The sequence below is a fragment of the Solanum verrucosum genome, unplaced genomic scaffold, assembly GCF_900185275.1.
Source record: "Solanum verrucosum unplaced genomic scaffold, falcon-dt-bn FXZP01000060.1, whole genome shotgun sequence".
Classification (NCBI taxonomy): Eukaryota; Viridiplantae; Streptophyta; class Magnoliopsida; order Solanales; family Solanaceae; genus Solanum; species Solanum verrucosum.
In genome coordinates this window covers 2,386,595-2,411,916 of record NW_026020129.1, presented here as the reverse complement: position 1 = coordinate 2,411,916, position 25,322 = coordinate 2,386,595, and the positions used below count along the sequence as shown (strand labels likewise).

General features: G+C 29.5%; 2 protein-coding genes and 1 non-coding gene across 3 annotated transcripts; 2 read left to right on the top strand and 1 right to left on the bottom strand.

Annotated features, from left to right (window-relative positions):
* Positions 1-3,405: 3,405 nt before the first annotated feature.
* TRNAK-CUU (transfer RNA lysine (anticodon CUU)) lies at positions 3,406-3,478 on the bottom strand. The gene has a single exon. It is a non-coding gene; the product is annotated as a tRNA-Lys (tRNA).
* A 6,975-nt stretch (positions 3,479-10,453) lies between these two features.
* On the top strand, positions 10,454-17,263 carry LOC125827023 (rop guanine nucleotide exchange factor 14-like). Its single transcript, XM_049506381.1, has 8 exons — positions 10,454-10,686; positions 11,921-12,081; positions 14,501-14,887; positions 15,059-15,213; positions 15,299-15,373; positions 15,469-15,738; positions 15,834-16,181; positions 16,708-17,263. Exons 2-8 carry the CDS (start codon positions 12,006-12,008, stop codon positions 17,086-17,088), a joined length of 1,692 nt encoding a protein of 563 aa, XP_049362338.1. The 5' UTR covers positions 10,454-10,686; positions 11,921-12,005; the 3' UTR covers positions 17,089-17,263.
* A 3,318-nt stretch (positions 17,264-20,581) lies between these two features.
* Positions 20,582-21,735, top strand: LOC125826336 (transcription factor bHLH52-like). The gene is made up of 2 exons (XM_049505646.1): positions 20,582-21,361; positions 21,562-21,735. Exons 1-2 carry the CDS (start codon positions 20,582-20,584, stop codon positions 21,733-21,735), a joined length of 954 nt encoding a protein of 317 aa, XP_049361603.1.
* Positions 21,736-25,322: the final 3,587 nt, after the last annotated feature.

Genomic DNA, 25,322 nt, shown 5'->3' with positions numbered 1-25,322 from the left:
TAATAGTTATAGTTGAAGTGTTTAAGTGAAATATGCAGACAATTTAAGGGGCTGCAGATGACTTAAGCCATATATACATATGATGATATGATGGGTTCATTTTGAATAATTAACGGTCCATTATAAATAATACGTGTGAGAATGATATTTCGTTATATAAAGGCTAAGGTTGATTGGTTTGTTTGTTGATGTTGATAGGTCTTAAGTGAAAGCATAGGCTAACTCGGGATTTAAATACGATGGATGTACTATAACAGCTAGTGCATGTTAGTTAAAGCAGGTTATTCAATATCGATCCGTATGGTAGTTTTACCAAATACAAAAATGTAAAATTAATATACTAACATATAAGTATGGATTAAATATCTAAACTAAGGTAAAACTTGTTACGTGAAGTGATAATTTTGAACTTCCGTTTGCACTATGAAATTGCAAGTTTGAAACTAGCCAATCATGTGCACACATTTAAACTAGTGCACCCCAATTAGTTGTTGTGTCTTGTAGTGCCTTATAATATATATATATATTTCTATTATATAGAAATGTGATGAGGAGGACGACCAAGGGCACTTTTGTCATTTTATCAAAATTATCAGCTTAGAATAGTTGTACAAACTGCAAAATTATTGAATTTCTCAAATACCCAACCAAGTTGCTATTACTATGATGGCCACGTGTACTTCCTATCATGAAAAACATAAAAAATATCAAAAGTAGTCGTACTAGCTAAAAATTGTGGGACCCATTTTTTAAATCAATTTATATTACATTAACACATTTGCCTATTGCACTAAAATAAATACAAAAAGAAACAAACATGATTTAAAATGTATGAAAAAATAAAAAAAATTTAATTAGGGAGCATAAAAAAAAAAGGATAGATAAATTAAATGAAATTAAAGTAAACTAAGAGTCTCACTAAATTTTTAAATAAATAGTTTTAAAATTTTGTGAAATATATATTGAAGAGAAATAATAAGTATTCTTCGTGTTCAATTTACGTACATTAATGATAAGAATATTTGGATAATAGAATATTTTAAATTTTAACATTAATCAGAATAATATTTAATTAATTATAGTAGACTGTTTACTTTATTTACTTAATATTGCTATTCTTTTGTTTGAAATAAGAAGTTAAGAATCGAAACACATGAAAAATCAATACATTAATTAGAGAAGTAAAATAAATTTAAGTAGATTAATATTTAGAAAGAGATGACAAAAATAGCAAATGCGTAATAGTAATTTTAAAAATTATGAATAAATTTTGGAATAAGATAAAATATCTGAACAAGGAAATCAATATGATATGTAATGATATATGTATCAAAATATCATGTTAATTTAACATTTAATTCTAAATATATATTTTTTAAAATAGAGAAAATGCATTTATGTTTGAGATTGTTTGAAATTTTTTCACTAAATTAATAAAAATAACAAAAATACATATTCCTATAAGTTATTGTGCATGAAAAAAGAGAACCAAAAACACATTTGTATCATGCTAAAAAATTATGTTCATTAAGATAAATTATGCATATATATAACTTCATGTGATAGTGAAACATGTTTCTTAGTTCTAATTTTTATGTATGAGTGATAAATAAAAATCTTAATCTCTCTTTTTCAATGTGTTTGTTCTATATTGACTTGGGATGAAGTTTAAGAAATTAAGGAAGATGTTTGAATCTTGTGATTTTAAATTTAAAATATGTGAAATATAGTAAATGCCTTTTGATCTTGTGATCTTAAATATGTTATGTGGAGTTGAAACTAAGAAAAAAAAAGGGACATTATTTTTTAACAAATTATAAAAAAAATATGACAGATTAATTGAAATGAATAGGATAGATTTCAAGATGATAATACATAATGATTCATGATTTTTATATAAGATATAATTCAATCTAATAGACAAATTAACTCTGAATCCTAATAAATTTGTGTCTTATAGTAATAAATAAATAAATTAAATACTAGACTTGAGAATTTTACAACTAAAAAATGAATCTACCCATCGTTAATATCAATTAAACTTTATAATATTTTTGGGTTAATTTAATTTAATATTTTTTATTTAGTATTCGATATTCATATTGGAGTTCGATTAATTCTAATGTGCTCTGAAATAGGGCCCATTTGGATATAGTGCTCCCTATTAAAAAAAAAATTCATATCAAAAACTCAAAATTAAGATATTTAATTAGGAAAGGAGAAACATCATTCCATGCAATGATGCGCTATATTCTTTGATGGCTATTTTTTGATTTTTTTTATACTAATTTTTTTACCATGATCAATATTAATTAATGTTGATCAGGATGCTTATAGAAATACATTTTAATATTTGTCAAATAACGATTATATTGGGCCCGTATCACGGGCCTTAAGAATCTAGTATATATATATATAGTTGCGCTAACGAAAAACAAAAATAAAAATGATGTGCAATGTAATGTATCAAAGGTTATCAAGTTTTCATAAAAGAAAATAAGTTATTTTGAGCATCTAACAACTAAAAGAATTTATGACAATACTAACCTCATTTAATTAAGTCAATCAAAGGAAATTCAAAGATTACTAGTTATGTCCTTGATGTTGAAGTTGACACTAAATGTGGGGTTATTTTTTAATCAAATAATTTACTTAGGACTACTAAATTACCAGTACATAGAACTAATAATTAAATGGGCGCCTCTATCACTATTAACTACTTTTAGTTGAGAATTTTTCTTGAGGAGCCTCTAATTATATAGAACAGGTGAAAAGAAATTAGTCCAATCATTTTGACTTAATATAGTTAAATAAATAATCAACTTATTTAGCATGAAGGGTTGAAAAAGTCCAACGATTTAAAATCAAGACCTTTTATTTTAAACACTAACAATTCATATAAATTCGAGTTGTGAAAACAGTCACTTATGAAAATACAAAAAAAAAAGAAGCTATATATAATGTGGTCCAATTTCAAAAGTCTCCAAGTAAACATATACCCCCACCCTTTTTAAAGGTAAAAGGTGATTAGTTCAAGTTTATTGTGGAAAGGGAACAATGTTTCTAAGTACGCGTGTATTATAGCTATATATCCTATAGTTGCATTTCAATTAACTCTAGTTATTAGATACCGTCACTACAATTTTTTTTGACGTTACATCAAATTTTAGTTAGTATTTAAGAGCATCTTTTACCTTTAATAAAAAAAAATACAAAATAGGGTTCTAAAAGAGCTATTGCATAGGAGCGGGGGTTTTACCCTGTGCGCACCTAAAGGATAGCGGCTGCGGGTCTTCCTTGTCATAAAAAAAAAAAAGAAACCTTTAAAATATGTAACTTATTAAATTCCTTCTTCATATGAAAAAAACTAAAAATATTGTAATTAAATGATGAAAAAAATAAAAACGCCCACCGTGGGGCTCGAACCCACGACCACAAGGTTAAGAGCCTTGCGCTCTACCAACTGAGCTAGACGGGCTTTGATGTTAAAAATTACTTTTATAGATCATATAGTTATGTTTATGAAGAAAAGCTCATTTATCAAGACGAATATCAAGAGTAATATTTTGAGAAATTACAAGAAACATTAGTGACACAGAATTTTTAATTTGGCTAAGACAAATTTCGTTTGATTTGTCTATGTATACAAGTGACATATTTATTTTATTACTTTACCCATCAAACAATGATTCGTAATTATATAAAAAAAATATATAATATACTCAACATAGTTCTATGAATAGAGTCCGGGGAGGGAGAATGCATACAAATTTTGTTCCTATATGCTTCCGAAATCATTAAAAAATGAGTATAAAATGAATAACGTTTTGTATACAAAGGATGAAACTTTTGATTAAGCTAATGTTTGATCATAGATTTTAAATTAGATTTAGATAATTAGTGTTCAAAATATCTGTTTGGCCATCAAATTAGATCATATTTTGGCTTAGACTAGTTTTTGGACTTGTGCTCACAAAATTCAATTATTATTTTTTTCAAATAAAACATATGTCCAAATATAACTTCAAAAATTGTAAAAGTATTGTCATTTGTAGTGTATTGTATTGTTACCATACATACAATGTTTGTTTTGATTGTTACTTAAAATGTATTGTATTGTATTGTTAAATTTCGTTGTTACGTAACAATGAAATCTCCCATTTTATGGAACAACCGATTTGGTGTGCTCTCTTTATTACTTAATTTCTTTTTATAATTATATCCTTATTTAATATTTCATGATATTATTTTACCATCTACCCTATATTATTTAGGAAAAATTGTATATAATAGCAAACTATTAATTCAAATTAAATGCTATAAATATAGTTTGATTTAATTGTACCCCATAGCAAACTATTGCTATTTAACCTCTCTCCTGGTGAATCTCGCTCGCCACTCTCGTTCTCTCCCTCGCCTCTCTCATTTTTTATACAAATGCAAGTGTATAAAGTGCGTTTGTGTTTGTATAAAGCGAGAGAAAATTATATATATACATATATTTTCGTTCCCCCCTCTCCCCTCTTCCAGATCTCGCTCGCCACTCTCTCAGATCTCGCTCTCTCACTTTATACAAAAACCGCAAATTGTATAAAATGCATTTGTGTTTGTATAAAGCGAGAGAAAATTGTATATATACATATATTTTCGTTCCCATCTCCTAGATCTCACTCGCCACTCTCCCAGATCTCGCTCTCTCACTTCCCTCTCTCACTTTATACAAAAACGCAAATGTATAAAATGCATGAAAATTGTATATATACATATATTTTTGTTCTCCTCTCTCTCCCCTCTCCCAGATCTCACTCGCCACTCTCCCAGATCTCACTCGCCACTCTCCCAGATCTCGCTCGCTCACTCGCCTCTCTCACTTTATACAATTGATGTTTTCGTATATGTATACCAAAGCAGATTATACAACTGCTTTCTTTTGTATATGTATAGAGAAATATACATATTTATATTTGATATGGATCACAATTATGCAAAGTTTGCTATAGCATACAAATATGAATTTTGTGTTTGTTATATGTGAAAGTTGCTCTATTATTTAATCTCAATCAAACCTCCTACCCTAGAATAATTAAGGGCATTTTAGTAAATTTATAAATTACAATACAGTACGATATAATCAAATCAAACAATAAAAATGTTATTAAACAACAACAAACAATACAGTCTAGCCAAACATTGTACCTACTATACAGTACAATACAATACAATACATTAAACAATGGGTAACAATGATTCAAACAGAATGTAAATGATAATAGATGTCCGAACCTTAACCTAAAACAATTTACACTAAAAACAAATATATGATGTAACAATTGCCATACGCAATTATTATAAATAAATGGCTGAAATTAAATGAAGGTATGAAAAAAACAAATTGTGAAAGGGAAAGAAAGAAAGAGGCTCCCATTCAATAATTGTAGTAGTACTATATTTTAGATTTTCGAATTCTTCCACTAAGTTTTGTCACATCACACTTGCATCATCTTATTTACAACTAGTAAAGTTTTTGGTAAATTAACTTTTCAAAATGAACATACATACTTTTTTTAATGGGGCCAATATTATTGCTTATTAAGTAAAAAATGTTATTCTTACTTTTTTCCTTTCAATTTGATTGTGCAATTTTAATTTGGTATAAAATTTAACAGAATAAAGAAGACTTTTTAATCTTATTATCTTAAATTAAAGATACATAAAATATATCAACATCTCTTTTAGTCTTATAGCCTTAAATATTTACAAAAAATACACATATTAGAGGAGTTAGCAGTGACAGGCGAAGCTAGGATTAGAAGTTTCGGGGTTCGAGAAAATTTTGTTAATGGGGTTTGAATCCACAACACTAGTGAAAGACATTTTCATCACACCTTCTTTATCACAGAATTGTCAATCAATTTTGTTAGGGATTCATAAGTTAATATAAATATATATCATTTAATTTTCTAATATACATATAGAGTCTACAAAAAAGTTAATGGGTTTGTCCAAACCTTCACCTAGCTCCGTCTCTAATTAGCACTAAGAGTTTACATCATTTTAGTGAACGAAACAAATAGCTTACTTGTTACGAAGATCCTCACGAACAGCCAACCGGACAAAAGAGGGTGGTTGATCACAATTGTTCACCAAAATGTTGTTACTTCTATTTCCATACTTTGCTAATATGGCATCATCAATTATATATAAAAAGTAGTTTCAGCATTTTATTTTTCATAATTATAAAGTGTTATGTTGGTTATGATAAGTGTTTTATAATGTATTGTATCATATTATTTTGATAAATTTAATATTTGAATAGATTGTATCGTTTTTTTATTATTATATCATGTTGTACACCAAGAGTTTGAAGAATAAAATCATTATCTTATAAAAAATTTTAAAAAATAGGAGACGGATTAGAGTTATTATTGATATAAAATTAGTATGACAAATGATAAAATATGATTATTAAATAATAAATAAAGATAAAATGAAGAAGAAAAAATTGGTAATAATGCAACCAATCAAATCGATTGTTATATAATGAATAATTAACAGATATTCTATGATATGATTTAAGAAACAATTAATACGATATAACAAAATTCAAGTAAAAAACAATGTGATACAAGAGAATTTAGAATTTTTTATTTTTTTTAAAAAAGGCAAACAAACTTTTCAGTAATTAAAAATGATTGAATTACTAACCAAATTATTGGAATTTCATATTCATGTAGACACTAGTTTTTTCCTTAATCTCATACATGTAGATAAATCTTGAAAATGAAGTTACTGTATTGTGGATAGTTTTGAAGAGTCCATGTGATAATAGCTAATGTTGGAGGAATCATTACAAAAAATCCAAAACACAAGTGGTACTAATTAGTAGGAATATTAATATTATTGTTACGATTGTATTTTTAAATTGTATAATATTAATTTGAAATGAAGTTCAACAAAAGAATATGTTCGGTGAGGATTTATAAATTAATAACCTCATATAACATTGTTTTATTTTATTTTATAAAGATCTTTTTTTGAAAAGATGATCCACTTGTTCATTTTGCCCCGGATAATTTTTAGGATAGAAGTCAACTCTAAATTTTTTATCCTATATTAGTCTTTCTTTCAATTCATATATTTAATATAATTTTACTTCTATATTACTTTAATATTTTAAGTAATTAACCCCTTCAACTTTTAAATCTTTGATATTTTATTTTTTCTGAAGGCTACGTGGATCAAGAAGAGAGATGATGATATTAGATAATTTTTTCTTAATCATGCATAAAATTTTCTTGTTAATGTGACACGGCATTTCTAATAATATGAATAATAATATTTTTTTATTGGGTATAAAATATGGATAATTTAAAAGAGTTAAAAAAATATTGTTAGAAAAAAGAATAACGTGACATGCCTACCTATTAGGAGAGAAATATGTTTTTATTGTGTTATGTATATTTTGAAAAAAATAAGAATAATTGAGTGATATTATAATTCTAAAAGAAATAAAATTCATATTCTTAGTCAATTTTTCAAACAGGGTAACTGTTTAAAGATTTTATTATTTTCTTAACTAAAGTAATATTATATGATATTTGTTAAAAGAAAAATAAGTTCAACAATCCTAAAATTATATATATCATATTCTCTTATTATATAAGAGACAGTTAGTGCTGAAGCAGGCACGTCAACAGAGACGTGCCTGCTTCAGCGTCTTTCTGGAAAAAAAAATTAAATATTTATTTCTTTTGTTCTACTTTAATTTAATTACTATATAATCTTTTCAAAATTATGAAATCCTTTTTAGCTAAGACTTTTAAAATCGACGTACCTGCTTTATCGTATTTCGGAAAAAATTAAAAAAATTATTTATTTTGTTCTACTTTAATTTAATTAGTGTATAATTTTTTTGAAATTATAGAATCCTTTTAGCTCTGACTTTTAGTTCTCCGTCGATGTGTCTGCTTCAACATGTTTCTGAAAAATAATTAAAAAATTATTTCTTTTGTTCTACTTTAATTTAATTAGTGTATAATTTTTTTCGAAATTATGGAATCAATTTTAGCTATGACTTTTAAAATCGACGTTCCTCCTTCAGCGTGTTTCAGAATATTTTTTTTTAAAAAAAATATTTATTTTGTTCTACTTTAATTTAATTAGTGTATAATTTTTTCGAAATTATGGAATTCTTTTTAGCTATGACTTTTAGTTTTAAATTCAAGATTTCACGCTGAAACAGGAACGTCTTAGTCGACTTGCCTACTTCAGCGTGTTTCCGAATTTTTTTTTAAAGCAAAATACTTTTTTTCCTACTATAATTTAATTAGTATAATTTTTTCAAAATTATGGAATCCGTTTTGGCTATGAATTTTAGTTTTAAATTCATATTTTTTTGTTATTGTTTTATTATTTTGAATGTCGGCAATATTTGTTTATATCTTGTAACTACTTTGAGTAAAGAATTAACGGTTGATGACGAAAAATACTTTAATTATAGACATCTTAATGGACCTCTTCACAATAAATTTGTGCAACCAAAAATAATTAACCACTTATATATCTAAAAATCATATTAAATTTATTCAACTTTCTAAATTCTACATATATCACATAAATTAAAATAAAAAATATATTAAGATATTGGGCCCGTGCTAGCACGGGCACCTGTATCTAGTATATAGATAATTACTTGAAAGTGAACCTTCAACTTTCATTAATAGAGTTATACTCCCTCCGTCTCATTTTACGTGACACTTTTCAGATTTCGAAAATCAAACAAATCTATTTTTTACCGTAAGTTTTTCATAGATCTTTTAAACATTTTGAATTATCAATTATTGTGACTTATAATACTTTTTACGTAGTTTACAAATATATAAATTTCATTGAAAAAAATTGAAGATTTCATGCGCAAATTCCCGGTCAAACTTAAAATGTCTAACTCTCAAAAAAGAAAAAGTGTCACATAAATTGAGACAGAGGGAGTGGTAATTTGTGATCAGACTGTCTTTTTTTTAATTTTACTCAAAAGTGAGTAGTCAAATTAAATTTCATTGACTAAAACTATTTGTAGATTTCCTTAATCTCGTTTTAAGAAAATTACATTAATTAACTTGCATAAGAACTAATTTAAATCCAACCGATCTACCTCTCTCTACATTATAAAATAATAATAATATAACATCTTCCTCTCATAGTAGCATCATCACCTCATCACAAACACATAGCAAATCCAGTAAGTACACTGTAAAATGCTTTCAGCATGCTGTGTTACAATTCTACAAAGTAGTTTAAGAAGTGAGTGGGTTTTATTTTTTAATAAAATATTTATTGTATTTTAATTTATTTCTTTTAATTCGTTTTTAAAAATATATTCATTTCCTTTTTTGATAATTATTTAATTTTAATTTTTTACGTGATATGTTTATGACTATCAAATTAAATAATATTTTGATACATTCTACACATTTTTAATTAAAACCACAAGATTAAAAAAGCTTCTCAAACTTTTTTAAATTTAATGTCAAGTTTAAATAAGATATATAAATTGAAATGAGAAAGAGTAATATTCGACTTATCATAATAAACCACATGGTATTTAAAATTTGTACAAAGTCATTAAGCTTATGATGATAGTTTGATGGAAGAACTATTGAAAACACCCCTGAATTATTGACAATTTTAAAAATATCTATTAATTTAATTAACTGAATTTTAATACACCTTGATCTTGCAACATGAGTGAAATACACTCCTAAATTCTCGCTAAGTTTAGGAGTGTTTTTTAACACTTCTCTCGACTTTTTATTAAGAGCTCCACACTCCTACAAGAGTTTGAGACCATTAGCTATGTCATGTGGTAGATCGGGTGTGACACCCCTTCTTACGATAAAAAGTCTCACATCGGCAAATGCACATGAGAGGTGTTGGGTATATAAGTAAGCAGATCTTACCAACTAGTGATGCATTTTAAAGTCGTGCGGATCTTGATCCAAAGCGGATAATATTACTAACAGACTGTGCCGTTATAAATGGTATCAGAGTCACTCCTGTGTCAGCCTTGTTGATGTGGGTCAAAGTTTAACGGGTTTAGACAAATCTCAGTAAGGCGGGGTAAATCTCAATACTAACCCAAAGCGAATAATATCATTAACGGGCTAAGCCGTTACATTAGGGGTAATCTAAATTTACATCATAGTATATCTAAATTTAGTTAGTTATGACTTATGAAGACGAAATTAATAATTTATGTCAAATATATATTATATAAGTAAAATATATTTATGGACCATTTCTTGTTGGGGTTACTTTTGGTGTTTTTCCATTTTTTTAATCCATGTACCTCTTTTTGTCTTGACTCAAAAATCTGTTACACTATACAATACTTAGTAAAATATTCTCTCTACCCACTCTCCACCTCACTTGTCACACACTATCTCCTCCTTTCCTCCTCCAATCTTGTCTTCTCTGCATTCTTTTTCTATTTCCACCACTGTTTTCATACCTTCATTTTCCACCTCTTTCACACTTCTCACCAGAAAGAAAAAAAAAACCAATCTTTACTTTTCAGTATCAAGAATCTGTAGATATATAAATGCAGCTCTTTCTCAATGACACCCCATTTTTTTTATCCTTCAGAGAGGATAGATGAATGAAGTTCTATCTTCATTTGATCATATAAAGGTCTGTTCTTGCTTTTGTTCTCACTCTCCATTTCTTGTTTTTTTCTTCATTTTCTTGTCATGGGGATGGGTGGGGGATCAAACCTTATGCTAACCAGACCAAATTCCAAAATCAGCTCAGGAAAAAAAACAATTTTTTTGCCTTTGGGGGTTTAGGGGCTGCAAATTTGTTATTTTTGGCCTTCTGTTAGTTTTTTTTTTTTTTTTTTTTCATGAAGGGGTTTTAGATTCAATGAGATTCAACTTTTCTATAGTAGTTTTTTCTTGATTTAATTTGATTTTCTATTTTTATTTTGAACATATGTGAAAAAGAAAAGAATCCACATAATGATAAATCTGAAGGTTCTGACACTATCCAAATCTTTTTTATGACTTTTTCATCTGAAAAGAGTTACTTTTATTACGCAAAAAGGTTCTCTTTTTACACCCAAATCCTTATTTTTCTTTAAAATAATTAACTATTTTTAAAGTAGTAAAATAAAGTGGTTTTCTTTTTCTTTCTGAGCTTTTGTTGTTTCAAGGCTCGAGCAGTGACTATGATGGACTCACATTTTAAGAAGAGTATTTTTGAGCTCTGAGTCAAATTAGAGCCTTAGAAAACTGGGACCAGTACTATGATTGGTGTCACAAATCTTTAATTTTTTATGGACCATATATGATAAGTATTCTGTTTTGATTGGTTTTTGGAACTGTTACTTTTTTATTTCTGTCTTTTGGGGCACACTGGAATGGGAAGCTTGGACTGTGAAGTTAGCTAAAATTGACTTGTTGAGAGTTACATGTAACTAAACAATAAAAAATAGTAATCAGTTTTAATGAACTTTAAAAGGGTGTTTGGTTTTGAAATTCAGGAACAAATTTTAGTGAAGGGTTTGGTTTAATTGTTGAGCCGAGGATCTATCGTAAACAGCCTCTCTATCTTAAATGTTCGCGTACATGCTACCATTCTTAGACCTCATTTGTGGGATTACACGGGGGTATGTTGTTTTTGTTGGTTTGGTTAAATTGTGGATGAGCTTAAATATTCAAGTGCTTTCATTTTCTTACTCCACTTCTTTCTGGGGATAAGAGGATTAGTGTGGTAGCTTTTACTTCAAAGCACAATAATAATGACAAGTGTGAGAGTTTTAATGTATTTTCCTTGTTTGATGACTTTTTTGCCTTATTTTCAAAATGATAACAGTTGCATTAATTGTATCTTGCCATCTGACATTTTCACTGTTTGGTTATCATAGGTGTTTGTTGAACAGCATCTTTTTGAGATAATTTCCAGTTATCTGAAGTACATTTTGGTCTAAAGGGTAATCAAGATTGCTAAAGATGGTAATCATGAGGAGTAGACTTGCCTGCTGTACAAGAGATAGAGAGATCAGCATTGACTTTGATGAAAATCAGAGTAAGCTTACCCCTCTTACTAGTTACAAATATTCTTTTTTTGTATTTGGCTCGATGTAGACAATGAAGTTTCATATAGACGATCCGAACTTGCTTCGGATTGAGGGATAGTTGTTAGAGTTTAAGAATATGTCGGTTGGGTGGGCAAAAAGTTCCACAAAATGTTGCTCCAACAATCTCTAGTGTTTTCTCTACTGGGGTTGTTTTTAGGTGTGGGTCATACAAAATGGAGTACATTAACATTCCTATGATTGCTATTTGTTGGTAATGTACTTAACAAATAGATTAGTTACTATAATGCTGCATCTCAAAAGCAAAATTAAATAACGCTATAAATTGGGCTTGTATTAAGAGTCATTATCTACAATTTGGTACAAGGACCAGACGTTGTCCACGCCCTTGAAAGAATTGTGGAGACCATTGTAGGGAACTATCATTGATATGAGAGAGCATTTTGTAAAGAAGCTATGAGTGTTGGGTCCTACTATGCATCAATGCTCTTGTGATATGGCTCTCCATTTTAAAGCATATGTATTTTGACCATGACATATTTAATATCGGTCACGTTTATGTCAGTAGGAAGGTAATGACTTCCATTCTTGGACCATAATAGGAGTAGTAGAGCATTCAAAGTAATATTGCCCTACAGATTTAATGCTTCTTTCAGAAAACTGTAGATGACAGAAATATTTTTACCTATTTTTTTTTTTTAAAAAGAAAGCTGTAGAAGGTAGATGACAGAATAAATGCCAAGTAACTGTATCAAGTAGTTGCACTTGCATCTTACAGTGAATAGAAAATTAATGTTTCATGTTGTTGAAGTAACTTAGTTGATCTTAAGCAGGGATTAGCGGAACTCTAGTGTGTATCCGGAGGGGGGTTTGCCACATCTTTAGAGCTCCTAAATGAACAGTCAAATGTGCCATGAACACAACTTTTTCTAAATTTGGGTAGTTTCCTATTTAGTTCTGCGTTGGGAGTTAACAACGTTAATGATATCTTAGTCATCTTTATGGATAGTTTAGCACAATATCAGGGGTAAATGCCAATAAATTTATAAGTGAATGCTAATATTTAGATTGTGTATCCGACATTTACTAACCACCTTGTTTGTCTACATGTTCAGTGTAGTTTCTTTGACTTCTGTGAAGCACATGTTTCTTGAATCTGAACACTGCCATGTTAGTTATTTGGTGAATGCTTTAGTCTCAGTAAATTAACAACTCAAATGCTGGGATCAATGGCTTGAAACTGCCGAAGGTTGAAAAATATACTTTTTTTCAGTTGACAAACAGTCCTAGGGTGGGACCCAGCACTAGTTAGGCATATTTTGAAATTATAAGTCACATGGGAGGAACTATGCTTTGAAATTTTCTACTTTTTATTTTAATAATTTCATAGATGGGAAGGAGAGGAATACTCTTATATTATGAAATTATAAGCATATTTTTTTTTTAGCCAAGGTCTGTCGGAAACAGCCTCTCTACCTCCTAAGGTAGGGGTAAGGTCTGCATATACTATATCTTCCCCAGAACCTCACTTGTGGTAGTGATTTATCATTAAGCTCTCCATGCTGAGATCTGTGGTAGTTTTCCCTGGTTCTTGTCTACAATTAAAATATGCTTGGTAAAATGGTGGACCTAACTCTAGTAGTTCTTTGAAACTAAAAGCTTCACTACAATTTCATGCAACACCTGAAGTAACTACACAGGGGACAAAGCCTGCTTTCCTTTTGTGAAATGATTTAAAGTTTCTGTTTGTATCAACTGCTACTTCGGGAAGTTTCATTTCAGTTTGTGGCATCTGTTTGTATCAACTGCTACTATTTTAAAAAGAAACGTAGAGCTAACTGATATACACATCTAGTCATCTTTATTTCTTGTGAATATAGGCAAATAACATTCAACAGAAAAGTAGGAATTGTGTGCTTCAGTAATTGATCTTCTTTGAAGATCTACATCTGTATTGATATTTTATTGGTTTACCATTTAAGTCATCCTACTTCTTGTCAAGGAGTAATTTGACAAATTTGTTCATTGAGCTGATCATTTTTTTGTTTCTCATATATCTAACAAAGAGAATAGTTTGCAGTGACAAGAATATGAACATACACATACTTGCAAATTAAATATGCTGGTAGTAGTGTCATGCTTGTGCAACATCCATGCTGTATAAGTAACATAGTCGAATTGCACATTTAAGATGCTTAAATTTTTAAATCTTCTGCAAGTCTTTAATTAAAAGACATATAAATTGTGCATGTTCTTGTGATCATTTTATTTATTCTTCCGTCTTGCAGTCAACACTTAAGCATCATGGCCCGTACTCGATTTTCTCGTTATATCTTATTAACAAATATTTTGTCTTGGATTAGCCTTTACCCTTCCCTCCATCACTACTAAAATTAATATAACTTTCAGGAATTACAACATATGATGGCCTTGAAAGTATTTTGAACAGTCGGCCGTATGACAATCAAAGTGTCACTAGCAGAGGTGATGGAGGTGTTACAGATTCCTTGGATGATGATGACTCAAGCAGCAGTTCTAGCAATAATGTTTTTGGATCTTTCTCGTCTCACTGGACAACAATGAAGAGGGATGATCAGGGATCTGAGGAGTGGGATTTCTCAGCAAGCCCAAAACATTACTATGTAAAAGAAAAACCGGCTTATACAACCCAGTTTTCCGATTTGGAAACAATGAAAGAAAAATTTGCAAAGTTGTTGCTGGGGGAGGATGTGACTGGAGGAAGCAAGGGGGTTTCCACTGCATTAGCACTGTCAAATGCCATTACAAATCTTGCAGGTATAAGAGTTGCTAATTTGGTTTTGTTCTCAAGTATTGCCTTGCCTAACTCTTTCTTTGTGTTACAATTAAAAGGTCTAACAGGCCAATAAAATAGCTCTATTAATGGCCTACACCACCATTACTGTTCCTTTTCCCTCCTGATTTGACATACTGTTACTTGATTTCCAGCATCAGTGTTTGGGGAACTTTGGAAATTGGAGCCACTTGCAGAGGATGGGAGGAGGAAATGGAAGAGAGAAATGGAGTGGTTGCTCTCTCCTACGAACCATATGATTGAGTTGGTTCCTGCTAAACAAACTGGTTCTAATGGCCAGAAATTGGAGGTATCTGTGACTTTTAGCCATTCACTAAATAAATGTATTTCATCATAGTAAAGTTTAATGTAAGCTCAACTTGCTGTTGGACCAGATCATGGTTCCAAAAGCTCGTGCAGACATCCATATGAATCTTCCAGCACTTCAGAAGTTGGACTCCATGCTTCTTGTAGGTGGTCTCTTTAATCCTAGAAAAGTAGACCATTTCTTTTTAAGCATCAATTTGGTTCTAATTTTAAATATTATATTTCTTGAAATGTCTAGGAAGCTCTGGATTCAATGGTTAATACTGAGTTTTGGTATACGGAAGTGGGTAGCCGAGCAGAAGGAAGAAGTAGAAGTGCTGGGGAGAGCAAAAGATGGTGGCTTCCGTCACCCCAGGTACCCATAGCTGGGCTCTCTGACCCTGAAAGAAACAAATTGTTGAATCAGGGTAAGTTGGTGAATCAAATATACAAGGCAGCTAAAGCTATCAACGAAAATGTTTTGTCTGAAATGCCTGTTCCAACAATCATTAAAGAAGCACTTCCAAAGGCAAGTGAGCTATGTCACTGAAGCTATTTTGTAGTTGCTACAATGTATTTCTTTGTTCATATGAACCGAGTAACAAAATCCATTCACTCTAACAGTCTGGCAGGACAAGTCTTGGGGAGGACCTTTATAGGATCCTGAATGCGGAATCAACATCTGTGGAGGATATGCTCAATTTCCTTAACGTAAGATCTGAACACAATGCCCTTGAAGCTGTTAACAGGTTGGAGGCTGCAATACTTGCATGGAAAGAGAAAGTAGCTGACCATGTCTGTGGAAAATCTCCAGCTCGAACATCTTGGTCTTTCAAAAAAGATCCAATATCTGAACTGGACAAGATTGAGGTGTTATCGAGCAGAGCAGAAGCTCTTCTGCAGCAACTCATGAATAAATACCCAAACCTTCCTCAGACATTCCTCAATGTCACAAAGATCCAGTATGGCAAGGTAAAATTATGTCCCACTAGCTACATCCATAAGATAGAATTAATATAGAAAGGAGAGCCTTGTGATAAACATTACTTCATTTTTGTTCCAGTTCTCGAGATTCTCAATCTTTTTTATTAGTGGGGAGGAATAGAACGTGAATGGCGGTTTTCAAATGAGGGGAACTGTTCCTCCGTAATTTAAAAGAAAGCTAGAATCTTTCTGTTGATAAAGCTATATCATCTGTGTGCTGCATGTTGAATTGTTTGTACATTCCGTACTTACAGTAGTGGGTCGGATAGTGTGGGTTCGGGAGGTCAGAAACATTGACATATTACCAATTTACAAGACCTAGTTAGAGAGTCTTCAATAAATGGTCCTAGCAAACAATAGTATTGGCAATTATTTGCTTAGCTTATATTGTGTCTCCCTAGTGCTATGAGGCGTGTATACCATGTCCAGAATATCAAGACTCGAAACGAGTCATTGTATTTCATGGCTGCTTAATGTGTTCTTAATTGTTTTTGTTCTTCTCTTATCATTGTAGGATATCGGGTGTTCAATTCTTGAAGCATACTCTCGTGTTCTGTTGAACTTGGCATTCAGCATCCTGACTAGGATAGGAGAGATTCTGCAAGAAGACATTTTGAGCAATCCCAATTCTCCCGCGGCTTCATGCCACCTTCCTGGCATAAGAATTGCAGGATTGACAGATAGTCCCATGGCTAGTCGTGTGAGGCACTCGTTGATTGATCAGATGAATAAAACAGATGGACGTTGTTGTGATTCTCGTCGTACCAATGCATCTGATATAGATATTGAGTTTGCTGAATCAAGGTTAAGTTCAGTAACTGCAACGCCAAGCCGAAGAGTGTGGTGCATAGGCAGAGAAGCTTGTAGCAGCATGTCTGCTGCAAACTCACCTTGATAAGCAAAGTTTTATTTTATTAGTCTTTATTTAGATATCTATATAATATCATTTCCATGTCAAAACAACAGCCTTATAGCTTGAGGCTGAGTTTTCATGGGTTATCATTGGAAACTTTCCCTCATTTACAATATACAAATTGAGTTGAGCATTATCAAACTCCCGTTTGATTATAGATTTTGAAGTTGAAACTTGAAAATGTGAGTTTTTGAAGTTGTGATTCTTTAAACTTGAAGTTATGTTTCGACATGCATTTTACTTGGAAAAAACATTAAGTTTGTAAAATTTCTCCAAATCATTTTTTGAGACCTTACAGATTAGCTTTAAATTTGGCCTGTATGAGTTTATGTTACTTGACATGAAATTTGAATATTGGTCTCACTAAAAGAATGATAGACATAATATTATTTTTTTGGTTGATTCTCATCCAATGTGTAATATCCATTTTGAAGCTTTAATTAAGTTGGAATTACTCGCATAAGATCAATTAAAGGAGAATGTTATTTAATAGAATTTGTTCTATTACACAACAATTTTAAAGGTGCATACACAAATTGGTGATGCTAGCAAGTAGCAACTAGCAAGATCAATAAATATGCATGATGTGTTTGTTCTTAGATTATCTCATTCAATTATAAGTATGCGTGTAAGTACTTGGCCTTTAATTTTGAGGGATCTTGAAGATGTCTTTTATTTTATTTTATAAAAAAGTACTAAGTGTAATCGGACAATATGTTATTAAAGTTATGTTTGGTTATGAATTATATTTGTAAAAAATAATAATTTTGTGAATAGACATAATTAGTGTTTTGCTTGAAATAGACATCAAACAACTTTTTTAAAAAAAAAGGATATTGTAATTATAAAAACCATTTTCAGTTTTTGTTTATTTTGACTTACATCATTTATTTATTTCTTCTTTCGATTCATTGTAACAAAAACTCCGTGACTTTGGCGCGAAGATCTCCGAGTACCCACTTTTGTCACCACGAGCTCTAATTAGCAAAAATTTAGGCATGTGCTAATTAATTAAGAATTTTTGCAATATACCATGAAAACTAAATTTGCATTAAATTAAATTATATAAACTTACAACCAATCAAGAAACAAGTTTTTTTTTTATTCAACAAACGATTTTCTAAGTACACTTAAATTTAAGCACTACATATGAACCGTTCCTCCTTTAACTAGACGTTGATTTTGAGTCCTAAATACAAAATATCCTTGGAAAAAATCGCTTTCCTCGAATGGACCCTATAATGGGTCCTATGCAACACGAGTTCAATTTAATTGAACTTCAACATGAATATCGAACACCAAATAAAAAAAAGACGCTACATATGCTAAATATTGTATTTCTTTGAGACAAAATTAGTTAGACAGACAATTGGGTTTCACTTTAAACGTGCATACACAAATTGGTGTTGCTAGCCAGATGAGATTATATATATATATGTTTATACAGCAATTAGGTTATCTTATTTAATTATAATACCCCTGAACTACATGAAAATGTTTAAAAATATCCTTCATCCATTTTTTGGTATATAAATATTTTTTTACTCATCTTTTTTATCTAAAAATACCCTTCCATTCCTTATAATTCAGGGGTATTTTTGACCCTTCTTCAAAATTTATATAATTTTACGTAAATCAAGTGCAATAATTATTTATTGTAAAAAAATAAAAGGTTTATGTAATTGCTTTTATAGATCCGCGGTAAAACAAAAAAAGAAAGTGGTAAAAACTAATCTAAAGCACAAGTAGCGGTTACTCTTTAGCTAATCACAACTGCACTACTCTTAATTACTTAATTTACTATTTACTATTTGATTATTTTTATTTTTATTCCTTTTTTAGTTCATTGTAACAAAAGCTCCGTAACTTTGGCGCCAAGATCTCCATTTTCTGTTTAATATTATTGCAAGTTTAAGTTGCTCTTATATTTACGCATATGCTAATTGATTTAGTCAACCTTTCATAAATAATCTAACTATTGTTGAAGTTTTTGCACGGATAACTTTATTTGGGGTGATTTTTAATTTTGCCCTAAAATATGATGATATTTAATTTTTGTTCATATGGGTCAAAATATCTTTATATGTGATCTAATTTCACTTGACATAAATTTAGATTTTTTTTTGCTTATATGACGTAAATTCTTATATTAAGTTATCCAACACAAGTGTGTAGTATATAATTCGCTTAATATAAATTTCACAGAAATATTATGATACGAAAATATAAATTTATACTGAACCGAAATGGTTTGTTATTTTAGTGTTGAGGACTAAAACTAAAGACTATCTGAAGGTAAAATTAAAGAATAGTCCGTCCATTTGTGCTAATGACCCATTCTTCGCCACTGTCCTAATTTTAAGCCCACATATGGAGAAATGGGGCCTTATATTTAAAGTTTTATGTTGCTAAAAATGTTGGAAAAACATGAAAATTCGTATGGAGAAATTTTTAAAAAATAATTTCATTAGATTATTGAGTAAACAACTTAAAGAAGAAAAAAAGGAGACCATTTGGCGCGTTGTAGAAAATACATTAAAAAAGTTTCTTTTTGGGAAATACAAACCTAATAAAAATTTATTACGAGATACCAAAAATTATATATTTAACACACTGCAATTTTTGTTGTCCTCAAAAAGCTTGTGATCGTACATTTTCAGAGATTTACTTATTTCTTTTTCAAGCTACAATTTAGAAAATAGTTTTTTTCGTACCTTAACTCTTAAGCGTTAAACAATGAAAATAATAATTTAAAAAAAAAACAAACTTACTCTCGTAATTGCTTTTTTCAACAAACTTATGATTGCAAAACATAGATTATTTTTTTTTGTGTGTGTAGACTTTTATCATTTTCAATTATAGTAATAATTTCGAACTTAAAAACTACATTATTTAATTAGGTATTAATACGAATAAATACTTACTTTGTATCATAAAGCCACTAGTTAAAAGGGATTATAAAAGACAAATTGGATCATTTTTTCCCCTTATAAATGATAAAACAGTATAAGAAAAAAAGAAAGTAAAAACAACAAAAAATTACATTACAGTAAAAAAAAAAAAGAGTAAAGAACGAGTAATAAAGTGAAAACGGTTAATATCCCTATAACTTCTCCATTACTCTTCTAAAAAAGTAACTGCCATTGAGACCCCCCACCCCACCCCACGCCAAACCCACCCACCCCTCCGCCGTCATCATATATTAATCTTACTACTGTTAACACTAATTACTTAGTTTGTCAGCCACAGAGAAAAACAAGACTTGTTTGTTAGGTCTACTTTTGTTGAACAAGTGAGGAAAAACAGCAAGATTCACCAAGACATATAATATCTCAATTAAGGTAATTATCCTTAAATAGTTTATCTTTCTTACATTAACCACTTCATGTTTAAGCTACTATAATACTATTTGTTACTTAAGCTCATTTTGTAATTTGCTTGTAAAGGGTGTGTTAACTATTGGATCCATTCAAGAATGGCTAGTGTTAGCTACTACTCTGCTTCTAAAGTGGAACCAAATGTTGAAGAATTCAACTCAGAAGAAATGCAGACTATGCAGCACCTTCTTTTTGATTTCAACTATGATGTTGAACACACCTTTTCTGATGAAAATCAAGATCAAGATTGTTATTTTGATCCAGACGAGTTTATTTTACCTGTTGAAATGAATAAGAATTCAGAGTACTCTGTTTTTGAGAAACAACAAAAGGTCCTTGATGGTAACTTAATAACCCCGTCCACTCATAATTCTTGTTTCATTCCAGACTACTCTGATTTTGAGAGCACCCCAAAACGTCAGAGGTTTTTTCAAGAAGACTTCCTTCCAAATAGTACTGACAATTTGACATTCACCCCAGAATACTCTGTTTATGAGAATACCCCAAAACGACAAGAGGTCTTTCAAGACAACTGTCAAGGTTTGTTCAATGAGGGGTTTGTGCCAAATCCACAAATGTTTGAGGATTTTGCCTCGTATTTGCTTCCAGAAATTCCTATGCCTGTTTTTAGCAGCAATAATGCTGGAGTTGTCGCGAAGAAAGGTGGTAGTAATAATAATAATGAGAAAAAGATGTCAGCACAGAGTATTGCGGCGAGGCAGAGGAGGAAGAAGATTAGTGATAAGACACAAGAATTGGGTAAATTGATACCTGGTGGACACAGGATGAATACTGCTGAAATGCTTCAAGCTACTTTCAAGTATATTAAATTGTTGCAAGCACAAGCTGGACTTCTTGCATTCATGGGATCATATCAGGTAAATAAATTATACTACAACATTCTAATTTTATCCTATACTTTATTTTTATTGTTTGGGTTGTGACCTTTATTTCCATTCCTAACACTAGTAGTCGCAATCATAATTCATAATTTTTTTTTAATCGAATATTTAGCTGAAAATTTTGTACACTCTAATACTCAGCTATTAACGTATTTGTATTTGAATTTAATTTGCAGGAATCATTTGAAACATCAAATTTGCAGAAACTTGTTGGATCTTCCTTGATTCAAGAAAAGCTGTATTCAAGTGAACATTGCTTGGTTCCAAAAGTGTTCCTTGAAGCACTAGAAAATAATCAAGAATTCCAAAATTCGCAAGTCCTTGAGGAAATCAAAACTTTGATCAAATGATTAATTTTCAGCCAAAGAATTAGTTTAGTTCAGTTCAGTTCAGTTCAATTACCTGTTGTTTGTTGTCTTAGGCTAGCCATGATTTCATTATATATTTTTTTGAAGTTGTAAGTTTTTATTTTTTTCTTAGTTACGATTTTAATTACTGTAATTTTCACAGTAAATTCCTCATTTACAAGGAATTTAATTCCATGTGAAATTGATATTTACTTTTCAATTATTAGCTCAGCTTGCATCTTAATTTATATTGCCAATAAGTTTTATTTCTCTTCTCCTACTCTTCCTCATTTCACTACAATCATAAATCTCAACTGAAAACCATAGTCACAAAATAATTAAAGACATAATGTCTTTGTTTCCATAAATGTGTGAAAACGTGGGTGTAATATATTTATTTCCATTCTTTTCATTTCCTTGGAATTAATTAATGACCTCCATAAGAAAAGAAAGCTTTTTTATTTTATTTTTACTTAATAAAATGCCCCCTCTTTTGTTTCCATTATTTCTTTTTTCTGTAATTAATTACCCCTCCGTAAGTTTTGTAACTGCAACTTATAAAGAAAAAGAAAGGGAAAAGAACACTGGTATACGCGGCTACTCTTTACTTAATACTTGATAGTTAATAGCGTTATATATATATATATATATATTCTAATGGTATTAAGGATAAATACTTTGTCTAGTGAGTTCAATTTGTATAGTTTTTTCATTAAAAATACTTGTTTTTGTCCTATTTTAGTACCTTTTAAATTTTATTTTTTTCGGACAAAAGAGAATACAAAATGACAACTGAACGAACATTGTAAATATATATGTCTATTATTTCTTGACCTATTGTTAAAAAATGAGGTTTGAAATAAAAATTAGCTTTAAATTTGGCATGTATGATTTTATGCTACTTGAAACGAAATTGGAATATTGGTCTAACTCAAAGAATGATAAACATAATATATTTTTGTTGTTTGATTTCTCATCCAACTTTCCATAATCGTTTTGGAGCCTAAATAAATTTGAAAATACTAGAGTAAGGCAAATTAAAGGAAAACCACTTTTTATAAGAATTTGTTCTATTTATTTAACTTACATGGTTGAAACTTTAGATTCTTAACTAAGAGCGAAGAAATCTTATTCATCTCACCACAATCCTTGACGTAATAAACACAATAATATTAAATGTTCAAACACAATGAGATTTTGCTTGCAAGATGAGATTCCATGATGCAATATAAGTTTGCACTTCGATTATTTCACATTCAATTATAATTAATTAATATTTATTTTTTAAAATTAGTTAATTATACTAAATTTATAATTTTATGTAATCAAATGCAATAAACTTTTTTACCCAAAAAAAAACAGAAAATGTTTATGTAATTTTACTCCTATAGAATATAAATCCGCGGTAAAACAATTATGAAGGTGGTAAAAATGAAGCTAAAGCAGTTGACGGAGAGTATCTCTCCTTAATGTTAGGATTTTTATTACTATTCTTCAGCTAATTACAATTTGCAAATGCACCACTCTTAATTACTCGCTTAAGTGTTTATTTTTCTATTTTATTTTCAACTTCCCCAGGTAAATAAAGACTTTTTGGATCTTTACATTAAACTAATAGATACATGACATGTGTTTATACATATTTCTTTAACTCTTAATCACGCTTCATTAAAATTCATCATAACATTACTCCTTCCGTCCCTATTTAGTTGTCCACTTTAGAAATGACACACATATTAAGGCAGCAATAATTAGCATAGTGAAGTTACAATTTTACCCTTATTAATTAGGATTCCAAAATAAATTTATTCAAGATAACTAATCAATGTTGGGGGAAGTTTAAATTTTCAAGAAGTTTAAATGAGGGTATAATAGGAAATTTGTCCTTTCTTGATTTGTCAAAATGGACAAGTAAATAGGGACATCTAAAAGAGGAAATATGGACAAGTAAATAGGGACGGAGAGAGTATTAAATTATTTATAAATACCCAATGTGGGGTAAATATTTTGCTTGAAACAGGCATTAAACAAGTTGTTCTTTTTTTAAAAAAATAATATTTTAATGAAAAAAGTTTAATAAACTGTAACTTCTGCAGTTACTTTTTCATTTGATATTAAATTTTGTTTTGATTAAGATTTTAGTTGTCCTTAAATATGAATTTTATTGGGGGAAAAAAGAAATTAAAAATTAGTGAGTGAAAATCATTTTTAATTTTGAAAAATGTTATTTTCAGTTTTCTGTTTATTTTGACGCAACGTTACATAATTTATTTATTTTCTCTTCTTTTTTGGTTCATTGTTACAATATCTCCTTAACTTTGGTGCCAAGATTTCTAAGTACCCACTTTGCTACAAAGAGTTCTTATTAGCAAAAATTTAGGGATGTGCTAATTAATTAAGAATTTTGACAATTACAATGAAAACTAGTCTTGCTCTAGATTTAATTAAATTATATAAAAATTACAACCTTTCAAAAAATAAACTTTTTTTTTTTTGACAAACTATTTTCTTGACGCACTGAAGTTTAAATGATATGAACAATCAAAGAATGTAGTGCAATGACATATATAAAACGTAATTAATTTTAAGTTTATGCCATATGTAGTGCCTCTTTTTTTTTAGTTTCTATCGTTTACTGTTTTATTGCAAAGCTAATTTTGAAGTCCAAAGAGTTAGATAAGCAATTGTGTTTCAACTAATCACTATTTCAAATGTTCCTACTTCCTACACAAACTGATTTTGCTGCAAGATGAGATTATGTGATGCATTATAAGTGCATGATAGTTATTTGCATTTAGGTTATTTTGTATTGCATTATAACTAATTAGTATTTATCTTTTGAAATTAGTTAATCATACTAAATTTATATAATGTTATGCAATCAAGTACAAATAGTTTTTTATCTAAAAATAAAATTTATGTAAATTTGCTCTTATAGATAAAAAAAACAATGAATTTAAAGCACAAGCAACAAAGACGGAGACAAAAAAATAAAAATTAACTGCAAACACAAATAACAATTTTGAGAATTACTCTTCACGTTATTAAATAAATAAATAAAGTGAAAGAGACCATAATCATATTCCTGTAACTTATTCTCCATCATTCTTCCGCCATTAACTTGTCATTTCTTTGCCCCAATCCCCTACGCTTTCATCATATATGAATTCTATTATTATTAACACTAATTACTGCTTACTTTCTTTTAGCGAGATGGTTTAGTAGAATGGGTGGTCTAAAGTTAAAATTTAGAAAAAAAATATTTAATAAAAAATTGTATATATTTTTTACTTGTAATTTCATTAAATAGATAGTATTTAATTATAATTTGATATTAATTTTTTTTCTCAATGTATCACATTTCTTGTATATTTCGTAAGATAGAATAGCCATATATAAATTATTGTATGTTATATAATATCACAAATGTTTAGATCTGAAATATATTCTTATCGATTATAATTTTGAAAACTTTACACAAAATTATCAGAATTATTTAAAAATAGAATTAAGATTTCGATTATTCATATAATATTTTATATTAATTTTAGTTACAAAAATGTGTCTATATCAAGCTTCCTAAAGAGGTA